The sequence below is a fragment of the Botryllus schlosseri genome, chromosome 14, assembly GCF_051294905.1.
Source record: "Botryllus schlosseri isolate E-star chromosome 14, Bs_hap1, whole genome shotgun sequence".
Taxonomy (NCBI): Eukaryota; Metazoa; Chordata; class Ascidiacea; order Stolidobranchia; family Styelidae; genus Botryllus; species Botryllus schlosseri.
In genome coordinates this window covers 10,272,257-10,286,823 of record NC_137249.1, presented here as the reverse complement: position 1 = coordinate 10,286,823, position 14,567 = coordinate 10,272,257, and the positions used below count along the sequence as shown (strand labels likewise).

The window sequence follows — 14,567 nt, the reverse complement described above, 5'->3', positions numbered from 1 at the left end:
ATAATTCAATGATCGTGCGTTTTACTGAGCCTCCATTATTCTCTCACAAATAAATTGGCTGCGAACGAAGTGATCGAAGCTTACAGCTTACGTTGTCGTAAACTAATATAGTAAAGTAATTTAATAGCAAAATGTCTATTTCTGCTCTATGTTCATACCTTAACCAAACCTCTTGTTTTATTGAAATTGAATTCGAATATAGTTTATATAGCCCTCAATCATCGACACAGGCTCGAATTGTATCATATCAATTTGTAAGCTGGTAATCTATTGCATCTGTTCAATTCGTTTCTCTATTCTCTATTTTGGCTGATAACTATAAACTGAGGCTATGCAATTACTTACGTAGTTCATCAGTTCTACGTATATGTGAGCGATACAGCGTCTTCTTGTGTGTATATGTAACTCTATATTCGTCTATCGCTTGAAAATTAATGACCATTCAATCTGTGTTTCAGACAGCTAGCAAAATGCGATGACGTAAACATGCCTCATACTTCGAAAATGGAACTTGACTTGAATTGTGACTTGACTCGTGACTTGACTTGACTTGACTCGACTTGACTCGGGTCACCTCCAAAAACCGAGTGACTTGACTTGACTCGAGTCACCTTCGAAAATCGATTGACTTGACTTGACTCGAGTCAAAATGTGCAATGACTCGTGACTCGAAGGTAGTGACTTGATCCCAACACTGGAACCAACGAATTCAAGTCTACATAATATCTGATAGAGAACCTACGAATTTACGTCTACGAATTAGGTGATAGAAAATCAACAGAGGTATGTTTATGTAGAGGTATTTTAACCAGGCCAGCATGCTGTAAAAGCGTTCATGCAGCTATGTGCACCGTGCACTGACAAAAGAACAGATGCCTTTTGCTATTACCAAAGGTTTTCCCAATTTAATTACAGACTACATCACAGTTACAGCATTATAGAAATAAATGTACAATGGGGCTGTCAAAAACATTTTTTCCAATTTTCCGGGTACTTCTTAAAATTGTTAGATTGCCGCCAAGTAAAATAAAAAAGAAGTAATTTTTGAACAGCACTGTTGTACAAACATCACACAACATTAGCCATTCAATATCACTCACGTGCACAATGCACACACCTAACAAAACGTCAAATGGACGAAGGGTATTGTGTGTTTTCACAGACGGCAGATCAAATCAATGAGTTACACTTCAAAAAAACCGAAGTGAAGAGAAGATCCTCGGATATATCAAAGCGGCATTTTGTACAATGCATTTCTACTATGTAGCATTGTCCGTTTTTTTTAGGGCGGCCTATCTGATATCAGTCTTGTGCAACGAAAGCAGTGGTGAAAAATAGCGATGTCGAAAGAATTCGTCAGATGCGTTGATCTAACCATTACGATTCGCAAATTTCTTCGTCTTCGAGTCATATAAAATAAGCCAAGTCAATGACTTGGGTCGAGTCATGCGTAATGACTCGAGTACAAGTCGAGTCAATCCAAATATTGACTCGAGTCGAGTCGAGTCATTTTCCCATTTCAAGAAAATGACTCGAGTCAAGTCGAGTCACAAAAAAAATCGTGACTCGAGTCTGACTCGAGTCATTACAACCCTGTCCTGAAGCGATGCTCTAATAATTGCGAGTACAGATAGACTTATTTCTGCGAAATATTTTGTTCCCGAGTTGGTATACGCACAATAAAATCAAGAAATGCATATTGACACTAAAGCGCGACCAAAATTTAAAATTGAATAATTCGACATCGAAATACTCTCCATTATGTTGATTAACGATGTAATGTCGGGCTACCACCGAGTTCGGTTTGAAAATAAGTTCCTGAAATGTCTTATATTCTAAAGATTTGTTTTACCTGGATCGTTTTAATTTTTTGGAACGTGGTTCGTGGTCCTCCAAAATCCGCGGATCCCAGGTTGAGAACCACCGGGTTATATAGAGATTCACTCGTGCGCGTGATGCCCATTGCTTGATTAATGTTACAATAAATAGTAAAGTGACTTTGACGAAAGACACTTGGCAGTGGCATATAAAATTTTTACCATTATATACGCATCATTAACTGACCTTGCCTCACCGCAGCGACACATCGGCATCAAAAGCCTCTTTACAGATATAGCGAGGTATTACAGAACTCATATCATGCACACAGGTAGATTATATATTATTATATAATGCATAAATACCAAGTTCAATCCTTTAACAGAGAAAAAGAAATATAAGAAATGACATGTTGGCGATAGAATATGTGTTTTGTGTTATGATTTATGTGATAACAGTACGGATAGTACATAGTCCCCTTTGATACGCGAGTCTTCATCCAGATATGACTGCGGTATTGTATTGTTACTCGCCGTCGAAAGATGCTTCAGAAGAGTTCGCCCTACTGCCCGCGTTAAGGTACTTTTCTGCCTGGACGAGATTTTCGTGAGCAGATGCGGCTTCGAGATCGGCTCTTTTGCCCTGGAAAAGAGTTGTCAAGACATGAGCTTTCTACTCTTTTGGATTAGATTTCATGTGGACAATAATATGAAATATGGCCAACATGGCTAGCTGAGATGATGGGAATTCATATTTGCTTCGAAAGCGGTATTACTATTTTTACTTTTCTCATTAAAACCGCATTTAAAGCAAACGTAATCTTACTGTCCCAATGCCTTTGTATCGAACCAAAACATTTGTCCATCTCCCTACCATAAGCAAGTTTTCAATCTAAGATACTTGATCAGTTTAAATCACCCGTTTTCTTCCTCGAATTGAAGGATTACTAGTATGTATTAAAATGATCTTTGATCGACTTTAACATAAGTCCACAGAATATTATTGGAAGTAATCCCATTAATGACCTCCAGCTGTCGCGTTCCTTCCTCGCGGTTCACAGAACGACTTCGGGACCCTGTCGCAGAGCCATTGCCATGGCAGGTTGAGCTATCAGCATGAATGGTCTTTCCTCAGACAGACTAAATACATTGACATGATAACATGCTTGGCTAACTATGAAATCCGAGGATGGAGACAAAATATGTGGGAAGGAAATCGCATAGCAATTCCCTGCTGGCGACTTCTCAAACTTCGCACGTCGAAATCGCTCAAGTTTAAGTTTTGGACTGCTTTTGTTCGGTCACAACGATGGACTTGTACAGAATAAAAAGTTACTCTCTGCAATTACCTCTACTGAGTCTGGGATGTTAATATGTTCTAAATCTGAATTCTTGTGGTACGTAACTTCCTTCGAAACATGTTGGAATTCCAGCCCGCTGTTCCAAACTCCGTAACCAAAGTACATGACCATACCTGCGAAACATGAATTCGTCTTACACAAAAAATATATATAAACTGGTGCCAAGCGCTTACCCAGTACACACCAAATGAAAAATCGACACCATGTCAACGGTGAAAGTCTCAGCATCAAATATGTGTTAAACCAAATCGCAGTAATGGGCAGAAACGGAAGTCCGGGGGTCATATAATCCAGTCTACAAAAAAGCGTCTTTCAAATCCGTGAACATTATTCCGGTGCAAAGTTTCTCACTCACTTTTTCGGATTTTGAGGCTGCTGGCAAATCCTCAGCATGAGAAATGAAAATATGGCAAGCATAATGATCAGAATGAGGACAGCCCACCAGCTTCCGTTTGATATAGGATGGGCTGAAACACATGCATTTTCCACAAGTTCAAAAGATATCTCGCATTTATGACAAAGATACCTTTTGTACAATTGGATTCAATTCACATGCTTTCATATGATGAATGAGAAATACCAGCTATGGGGTATTATAGATGATAACTATACTTACACCCGAACACCAGGAATACGTTGAGTACCACACAGTATGCCGATATCATCAATATATATCGACAGGCAGTCTCTTGAGTCTCTGCGTTAGGGAGTTGCTCTTTCCCAGGTAAGCCAAGAAATGTTCGGATTGTGTACATGTACGGGGCTACATAGTCTTTGAAATTTGTCCACTTGTACGATATTGTGCCCTTCAATCGCAAGCAAAATCCAGAGCACAGATAGTCTTTATCAACGTCCATCAAGTCTCTCTCAGCGTCGGCGAGAACTGCATCCCTTTCCGTCGCACCATAATCTACGACAACAGGAAACATGTCGCGTTTTTTCAATGCGACAGCTTTGCGAAACAACAGGTTAAACTGCGTAAGTGCACACTGCATACTGTAGGATATATTCAATACACTTCAGTACTTTTAACTTCATATCGTTCCCAGATATTCGAAGCGGTTTCATTAGCTTCACTTGAAAATCATTACTTATATCGTTATCACAACTAACATTTTGACCATCATGTTATGGTACCGATTTGTAGTAGACCTATGTAAATGTTGTGTAGCCTACATTGTCCAAGCTGTAGCCTAACAAATCTATTAAGCTGCACCTTGGGACATATCTCACTTTTTGCAAAATCCGATCGCATCAAGCCGGTCGCGTCAGATTCGTTGCGAATTGCATTCGCTTCGGATTCCATAGTTTCACAGTCTTCTGGTCGAACTTGAATATTCAAGCATAAATTTATTACCGTAGTTGAAGTCCATTGCGCAAGCACGTGAATGTTATACTACAGGCCGGGGGTCACCAACCCTTTTTGCAACCAAGAGCTGCTTCTTTGGTACTGATTGAAGCGACGAGCTACCATTTACTCCCGCCGTTTACCCGTACCAGACTGAATTTCCGCTTTGATATTCATAGCACTGGGCACGAATCATATTGCGTCAAGACTTCTAAGAGAGTCTTTAAAATCAAAACATCTCATTTCAACAAGCTAGCCACTAAGATTTTTTTTTAAATCAAGAATTACTTCGCACCATCTTGGTATAAATCAGGGGCGGGCAACTTCTCCAGTCGGCGGGCCGGATGTAGGAAATTTAAGAACATGGCGGGCAGGATTGCTGAATCGATACATTATTCGCCCATTTATCCACGTATACAAGGAATACATCGTATTTACCGAATGTATTTTAACGACAGCAAACTTCAAACCCATTTCTCGCCAATAATGACGAAGACGATGAGGATTTGAGAACAGCATTGTCATACAGGCGCCACCATGTCTGCTTCTCTCTGATCGATCAACACACGGTGCAATTCTTAATTAAGATTTCATGGCGTTCTATAAGGCCGGTACCCCAAATTCACCAAGATATCAATTCATTAGGGTTTAGTAGGTGACGAGATAGCGTGGTTGTTCAACTATGTGGCCTATTTTATCTCGATATTGAATTCATGCGGCCCTCGGCCTCTACGAAATTTGAAAGTGGCCCCCGACAGGTTCTGAGTTGGCGACGCCTGACATAAGCGGTGTCTTACAGAAGCCTATAGAAGTGTGCCGTGCTGCAAGTCGACGGTTACGGAATCAAAAATAAGAAATATCGGCCAGGTGTAAATGACCATTGTAGTCGACAAACACCATGATTACCACAAATGACATTAGGGTTGAGTACATCATAAATGCCGATAATGCAATAAGTCGCTTCTGGCTTCGACGAATTTGCGCGAAAGCTTCACCCTCGCTCGCTGCGCATATGCATGTGTATAATGACATACAGTCAATTAAATTTTACGTATGTAAGCAAGTAGTGGGGAATCTCGGGAGACTGGAGCCGCGGCCACGCTATCATGTAAGACGAAAACTGTCCGCGGGACGGACAAAATCCCTTCGCGGGCCGGATCCGACCCGCGGGTCGTATGTTGCCGGCCCCTGGCATAAATTATACAACAACATTCAACTCAAATTTTAAAATAAATCATGTCACACGTTAGACTGGACATCATGTTATCTGTTTTTATATCAGTCAGTGGGAAGCCTGACATTGCATGCGATCAACTAGTGCGCTGTATTCTGCTATGCAACTTGAAACTGCAACTCTGAGTGAGTGCTGATACAGATGTGCATTAGTGAGGCGTGCTCTGTGTTTGTTTTTGATGAACTTCATTCATGTCCGAAAAGGTTGATTGACAACGATAAGAACCAAACACGCTTGCAACCTTCATAGCTGCTGCGTATTCAGCAGTGTACTTTTCCGTGTCAACAAGGCACCAGAAGTTTGCTGCAGTCAGGTGGGCTTTGAGGTTGAAGTCAATTTACAGTGTTACAATTTCAATCTTCAAATGCTCAGCATCCAGACATGACAGATTTCATTATACCGGACAGCAGCAACGATTACAGAAAGTTAGAAACTTGGTACTGAACTGTGTTAAGTGTAAGAGAAACAAGCTGTGCCAAAAGATGCAATACGTACTGGATATTGATACAGATATTGAAAACTGCTAGTACTGCACGGCTATCTGCTATCAAATAGTAATCTTGTTTACTACTTTGGCATTTTCCTCGGCGTCGAGCTACCATAACGGAACCCCCTCCATTCAAGAAGACCGTGGCATTCCGTCATGTCGCCCGGATAGGCAGTGCGCCGTATCCTACGTCTTCGATATCCTCTGATTCTATTACATGTTGGTATATTACTAATTGTAATTGAGGATATTTGATATATAATCATTTTTAGTGTTTATATGTATGTATTGTCATTTGTAAGTTACATGTTAGTTTGATTCAAATAAGAATAGCTACACCAGTCAATCTATATATATATTTAAAAGCCCACTCGTAATAATCTGTCGGATATTAGTAAATGCTGCTATTCTATCTATTTTTAGAAAAGGCTCGCAGGATTACTCATCTGGTCCTCGCGGGCTACCTGGGGCCCGCAGGCACCGCGTTGGTGACCCCTGTTTTAGGCAATATAGGATAAACCAGAAGACGAGGCTAAAGAAAAGTCAGACGAATAGCCTTCTACAATGCATCTCGCGAAAGATTGTTATGTTATTCTAGCCACATTTCCTTGATGTATAGGCTATTACTCATTCATACGGATGTTATCGAAACTTACTTTCTTCGCCGGTGTTCTCCGCAACCTTGTATAAATCAGTTTGGGCCGATCGAAATTGCACTGGCTCGCTTGTGACGGGATCTTGGTATTGGTAGCGTAGAAGAAGTACCGAGAGCGATACCAACGTATATGCGAGCAGTGTTCCGATTGACATCATCTCGATCAAATCCCTGAAGGATGAACAATGAACATATTATATCTGTCCCAATGCTGGATAAGCCGGTATTGACAATATAATACCACAACTTCTATTGACCGATATAGGATTAGTATTTCACTGACTTGATAGTCGGGTGGTTCGATATAAAAACACAAAAATTTCCACCTCAAACTGATGGCTAAAGCCAAGATTGCAGCACACGATCCGAATACCATAGTTGCTACTGCTGGTGTTTCCGTGTACGGTAAAACGTGGGAGAAGCATCTGCGTAAAAGTATACCATAGTGACTGCGCCGAATATTAAGGATTACTTTCTTCCGATTACCTGAGTATTAGACCATCCGAAGCCATAGCATATACGATTCGAGGCATTGGAAAAAGTGAGCCCAGCAAACTAACCGTAAGGCCGGTTATTGCTCCAATGGCTATGATGTATTGAGCCTAAATTTGAATCAATCATTATTTTAACGGATACTTGAAGCTCATGGGAATTGAAATAATTAGGTTTTCCGGTATTTTGAATACATATCTCCTCATGAGGATTGTATGTGGTGGTATGGGGTTCAATATCTCCAAAAGGGTCATCAAAAATTCAAAAAATTCCAAAAGTTCACTCGGAAACTATTCCGCGTTGATGCAATTTTATATGTTAAAAATTACTACGCATTAACGTGTATGCTATCGCGGATGTAGTGCATTTAGGGCTGCTAATTTCTACAGTTCATTGTATTTATAATGATTTCATCATTTCAAATCACCACTGGATTGTGATACAATAAAAAGAAAGTAAGCAGTCGAAACTATTTGGAATATTCACTCCGAGCCTGTTCAGTGTTCATTCTATTTACACTTTTCAAGTAGGCTATATGTCGCTGGTTTGCTCTTCAGCCAAGCTGTACCCAACCAATTAATATATTTTTATCAACGTCGTTGTCGAATAGCCTCTGCCCTCTTTCTCCCTCAATATTCAGATCGACAAAGATTTCATCAATACATTATATCGTATCACAAATTGAGAATCGTACAACTAACCTGAGGAAACTGAGTGCCTCGAAACATTTCCGTGAGAGGAGATTCCGAGTCAATGAGATCGTAGGGTACCACCAATGTTAGGAGTGCGCTGACGGTCACATACACGGTCAAGCAGACGCTGAGTGACGCAAGGATCGCGTATGGGATTGATCTGAAATGCCGCACACAAAGTTGTATTGAACTATGGTGCCAGAATGCGATGTAATGTATTCACTACTTGTGAGGCTTCTGGCATTCTTCTCCTGTGGTCGCGATAATATCAAATCCAATATACGCGTAAAAACAGGTTGCAGCTCCACTGAGAACCTTAGGTTAGAACAGTGGTTCTCAAACTTTTTTTCGACACGACCCCCTTGATGATAGTAAACAATTTCGCGCGCCCCCTTATCGTCATATCAAAAAATATTAAAAAGAGCAACCAGAATGTTTGCAATCCCAATGCATTGTGTGGTGGCACGTGCAATGGCATGGTGGCACGTAGAACGTGGATATTTCTGCAATTTTGGTGCTAATCTCATCTATTAATCGACTTCAGCTTAGCTTACACGTACCCGATCATAAGCTAAATCAAAAACCAATGACATATATCCATGCGCATTCACCCCTACACTTCATTCAGGGACATCTTCTGACTCGTGCAAGATTCGGTATCAGACAAATTCTAGCATCAGTGTGTGGACTGTGGATGGTACAGCGCAATTATACGGCATTTAAAATAGAAATATAATTGAGATTATTGGCATTGTTGAAATTTGGAAGTTTTACCACAAATTAAACTCATTCCGCGATCAATAAACATCATCTCTCTCAGGCGGCTTCTCGTCTCCCCTCAGATGCATTCACTCCCCCGAGGTGGGCGCCCGCGCCAGTTTGATAACCACTGGGTTAGAATATGATACCATCACCGGACTATACACTGGTAATTAACAGTACACTCTCTGTATTTGAATTTTGCTAATGTCTTGGGTATTTGTTAAACCTCTGTTTGTATTTTTTGTAGCTGGGATACGAACCAAAATTGTCAACCCTTACACTACGTACTTCATCGAGAAATAGGAACGCTGGCTCCGTGGCCCATCTTCCCTCAAACCCACGGTTACTAGTTTATAAGCTGTAAAGCAGCTCTCTTCAAAATATGCAAATACGCCATGTAGGCCATGCCAGGAGAGTGCGTAGTGAGGACAATATACACTATTAATAGTAACTGCTTCTATGTGTAAAGGCTATTAAAGCGGTCGGTGCGCAAAATAACGATGGCATATTATATTGATAGATTTCTTACCCCGTTCCATCCATATGGCAGAAAGTTAGACCAGTTCTCGAAATTTACGAAGCAAATTCCTGATACAACCAGAAATATCCATATGATAACGTTGACCGAATTCAGAACATTGTTAAAAGTTACTGAATTTCGAACGCCAGCTGCAACGATCACTGCCATGGCCAAAACAATCAGAAATGCAATTATATCCGGGTATGAATAAGGATCTGGGTGATTTCCTGCGAATCAGAAGGAATATATATAAGTTAGAGTTGTGCGAGTAATTTGGTACATTATTATGAAATGTGCCTAATGTGCCACATCGAAAAAAATTGCAAAATATGTCTCTTCAACAGAGATACATAGTTTTGTTTACAAATATACACTCGACCATCGCCACGAATTCGATAAGTATGCGTATTGAACAACATGAATATTGACAGCTAAAATCTTACCGATAGAGGGTAGATTGCCAAGATGCTGAACCATCCAAACACTAATCGTTTTGTTTGATAACGAATCCATCATGCTGCTGAGCGCGCTAGCTCCAGATGCTAAAGGCAAAACATGCAATTGACATATAGACAGTTCAGATTTCGAATGTTGTTACGCCGATATAGTGCGATAATTAAGATTAATGCTTGCCAAATGTATCTTATAACGTCAGCATATTACGCGATGCCTTTATAGTGGATATATTTGAAGCTAGGGTTGCATTTGCAACACAAAAGGTGCTTCAAAACACTTCGGTTAAAACATGTTCCAAACAGTGCTAAAAATGCCTTTTTATAAAAACATTTTTTTTCTTCTTCAGTGATGCTATAATTGTGCCAATACTTCTAAAAAACATGTAGCATGAGCCTGGGGACCAGCACACAGTGGTGGTGGTCATCAAATAATTTCATGAGTGTCACTATATTTTATATATTACATGACAATAAGCTGCGCAAAACGCTTTAAATTTGGTCATTTTGTTGTACGCCTTTGCCGACAGGGTAAATTGATATTGCGCACTATCTATTGCGTATGACATATTCGCATTGTAGATTAGACTGTATGGATTTTTGGAAATTGATATTGATTTTCGGCCTCACTGCGGAATGAGAATACTTTTTACATCCTCAACCTCTTCACCTGTTCCTATCAAATATTCCAATATCAGGTTCCAACCAATGAAAAACGCGGTGAATTCGCCTACTGTGACGTAGCTGTACGTATATGCAGATCCAGATGTCTTTGGCACTCTCACCCCAAACTCAGCGTAGCACATTCCTGAGAAAGAAGGATACAATTTCAGAATAGGGTGCCTACTTTTCAAATATGAAGGATTGTAAAAACGCAACCAAAAGCAGTGGACCCTTTCGAATAATAATAAATATAATGATATAATAATTAATAGAGCGCCGAATATAATAATATGTCATTACTACACTAGGGCGCTGTACATAGAAGGCAATAAAATATAAAAGGAATATCTAATAACTAAAGCGTTCCTTTTTCGAGAGCATTCTATACTACAATCCCATTCCAATCAACGAGGGCCAATATATCTCTAGGTATAGTCTTATCACAACCACAACAACAGCATGGACTGTATCAGTGTTTGGACCGACCTTTGACTGGAATGTATCTTCGATTCATTGACAATTTTGACACGAGACACGTCAAGTCATCTCAAACTTTCTGATTTCAAGTCAATTTCAAGTCACCTAATATTTCCAGCTTAACAAGACTGGGACTCCGACTCCACAGCCCTGGTATTGACGACGTGCTGACACCTTCCCGGTGCGGCTGAGAGTGTCGGAAAGTTTGGCGAACTCGTACTGCGAGTCACGAGTCACGTTTCATATTTGTCGTACGTCGAGTCCAAGTCAAGTCTAGTCATTTTAGGGTAATGACTCGAGTCAAGTCAAATCAAGTCATTCAAAAATCGTAACTCGAGTCATCGCAGTCATGGGATATATTGCAATTCCTCAGCGCATTCCCAAACATCACATATCGTCAACTATACCTGAGAGAAATGACGCCAGGCCGGCAATCATGAATGACAACACGACAGCTGGTCCAGCGACTTCTCTGGCAACTAGTCCTGACACCACGTACATGCCAGTTCCCACGCAGCTGCCAACACCGAGTGAAGTCAGGTCAAGTGTGGTCAGACATCTGGATAACCTTGTCACGGCGATTGATTTCCGACGCTCATCTCGCATCGCTTCGATTGGCCTCGTTCTGAAAGACAGAACGAATTCATTATTCAGATGGAATATGACTCAAAAAGATGGTTTGTTCCTAGTTGGACCGATGCCCCACGCAACGAAAATTCTGGTGAATACTTTCATCTTGAATTAACCACGAAAGTCGTGATCAGAGAAATGTCGAATATAGGAGGTATAAAAATCGCACAGACATTCTAAACTTCGATCTTTTATGCCGTGAAGTTTGAATTGATGACGTTGTACGATATGACAAGAATTGGTATGCGATGTTGTTTGTCCACATATTAGAGATGTGAGGTTAAATGATCGAGATTTTAGATTACAAACGGACAGGAATTTGTGAAGTCTTTGCAAAGCGGGGTTGAATCCGAATCCGCATTTTTTCGATCTGGATCAGGGCAATTTCAATTTTATGAGAGTCAAGTTCTTGTTTGTATACTATCGATATATCAATTTTCTTCACGGCATTGGGGTTCGGCAACGCACCCCTCAATTAGTAGCCTACTGACGGAGGGACTAGGTTGCACGCTGCTACACCCCATGTGAATAAAGTTGGTATGACCTTTAAGTTCGATGTGGTAGGCTATAACGTGAATAGCCGTACACTTGCAGTTACTTGTAGTAATAACCAAGGCAGTGGTCGAATTCATTTTTGTCAGCCCGTCCAATCATAGTAGACAATTTTTCATCCGCCCTTGTTACAAAAAATGATTGACAATAACAATGCTTACCGTCTCGTTGATCACATCAAATATCGCGAAACGGTTCTATAGAACCGATTGAATCCGACCACTGTATATAAATTCATGTTTGATAATGATGCCAGTCACAAGAATGAAGATATATCGCGATATTGAAAGTCTGTCTGCGAATTTCTGTAATTATTGATTTTATTCGAAAATATGAGCTACAGTACACCTGTCTATGTTCGATGAGCCATAATCATTCATTCAGGTGACAGAATATGAACATGATTTGACTCTTGGCGAACATACCTTGTTAACCTCGTTCTCAGCGACCTCGCGCGCTGTTTGAGAATGATCCAATTCCACTTGGATTGACCAGGATCGCCGAGAGACATGATGGCAGCAGGTAAATAAAATATTGACTGTTTTATAGAAAGAAGAAATTTATGCAGATAAATAATAGGCTGCCATACACAACTGTCATCACATTTCGACCATTCAAGAGTCAGATCCCTTGAAGCAAGACAGAGGAGGTTTCGAAATAACTTGATATTTATAACTAAATTTGACTCCACATATAAGGCATGAACTCCAAAAGGCACAGTTACGACTCGGCATTAGCAATGAATCATGACCAAACATTAAGATCACTTATCACGTATAATTTACTATAGTTTAGAATTTAGATAGAATTTGACGCCATTATATAAGTAGGCCTACAATGGGGAAAAAGTCACCCATAATTCGAAAGCATTGCGTGGAAAAATTGATGTAAACATCATTGCGATCCCAATGTCAATGTGATGTGAAATATTGACGTGGCGTTTTTCATAGTCTCGCAGCGACAATTGATGAATGTCATTTCCAGTCTTGTTACAAACCTGGATCCTATATGCTTGATATACGAGTCCACGCAAAGTCGTGTTGATCTGCGTCCCAAAACGCCTTATTTGTTGTTCTTATCAAATCGTGTCGAGCTTAAAAACACTGTTGCCGTTTTCACTTATTCCTACACTATTCTGCAAACAGCGTTCTCGATTCGTGTGCAGCGCCAAGACGTGATCTGATATGGGAATTTTGCCCCACCCTAGCTATGATAACACCACATCGTTTAGAGATTAGTATCTTTCTGAAACCTGTCTATCCAATTCACAAACTGCATAAGCGAGATCTGGTGCATGCGACAGACAAAAGGGGATAGTCGTACCATATCTGAATTCCGAGCAACATGCAAACACCGCATATCCTATTATAGAAGTAGATATCTATTCTTCTTTCGGTAGCAATCGCCATATTTGATCCATATGAATAGTCGCATTGCAGTCATCTGCTTCATCAACTACGGATCGATAATTTTTTCCCTCAATTTGCGAGAGAGGAGCAACGCAATTCATTACTCAGGCTTACACATCGATAAAATCTGAGGCCCTTTTGCGCTCGGCGCATTGATTGTCTACTTGCGAAAAAAGCACCTTCGCCGACTGCAACTAAGAATTCCAAGTCTGTGCATCTAACATTCTAACTTCAATGCCAAGTGAATGTTTCAGCTTCGTCAAATTCAGAAGCAAGGCAGTAGAAACTATAACATGTAAGAAATCAACAGTATCGCAGGTAACGCAATATATCATATGAATTGACTTTACAACTCGTATACGCTGCATATCGCACCGTATACAAATTTGCGCCTATGTGTGCTTCTCGACGGTCCGAATCAAAATCATTACGGAATGTATGAATAATTTATAATCGACGCCCTGTACATTTGCCTTCGCTGTGGGATATATATGAAATTATTATATTGATGGACCAAGGTTTGATACCGTTATGTATAAGCATACTTATAGGTGCCGCTGCGAAATAAAATAGGCGGTTTAACTTCCGAGCAACGCCTTTAGCCCATGTGCTGTATACAAAATTGTTACCTACGGAAATATTGGAAGAGCTTCTCCAAAATTGCTGCCGCTGAGTTTGAAGCATCGCTTCTAATGCACTGCAGTAGGCCTACTAAGAACGTACGATGACATTTTGTGTCAGAGGTTTTACCTGATGCATAGGCTTGGTCGGCCAAGCCGACATATTAGACTTCGTGTGATGACAGTGATTTTAATCTCGCACTATGTCAATACATATCAATCAAACAAAACGAGTATTTATATGTATTATCTTCCGTATGGTAGACGTATCCGTTATGTATAAATAGATCGATAGATCGACTGACGTATATAACGTGGGTTGGGTAGTCGTGTGGTAAAAGAATATATTCTTAGCAGGCTATGGCATTTATACGAACCCTTACGCTAATCTGCAGT

At 40.4% G+C, this 14,567-nt stretch overlaps 1 protein-coding gene across 1 annotated transcript; it reads right to left on the bottom strand.

Annotated features, from left to right (window-relative positions):
* Nucleotides 1-2,135: 2,135 nt before the first annotated feature.
* On the bottom strand, nucleotides 2,136-12,701 carry LOC145456110 (solute carrier family 7 member 14-like). Its single transcript, XM_080334148.1, has 16 exons — nucleotides 12,568-12,701; nucleotides 11,368-11,585; nucleotides 10,491-10,628; nucleotides 9,812-9,910; nucleotides 9,378-9,595; nucleotides 8,313-8,401; nucleotides 8,096-8,246; nucleotides 7,389-7,504; nucleotides 7,229-7,327; nucleotides 6,904-7,073; nucleotides 4,412-4,507; nucleotides 3,795-4,088; nucleotides 3,534-3,645; nucleotides 3,352-3,473; nucleotides 3,167-3,291; nucleotides 2,136-2,460 (listed from the first exon to the last, which is right to left on the bottom strand). The coding sequence occupies exons 1-16, from the start codon at nucleotides 12,651-12,653 to the stop codon at nucleotides 2,344-2,346; spliced, it is 2,250 nt and encodes a 749-aa protein (XP_080190274.1). The 5' UTR covers nucleotides 12,654-12,701; the 3' UTR covers nucleotides 2,136-2,343.
* Between the last annotated feature and the right edge of the window lie 1,866 nt (nucleotides 12,702-14,567).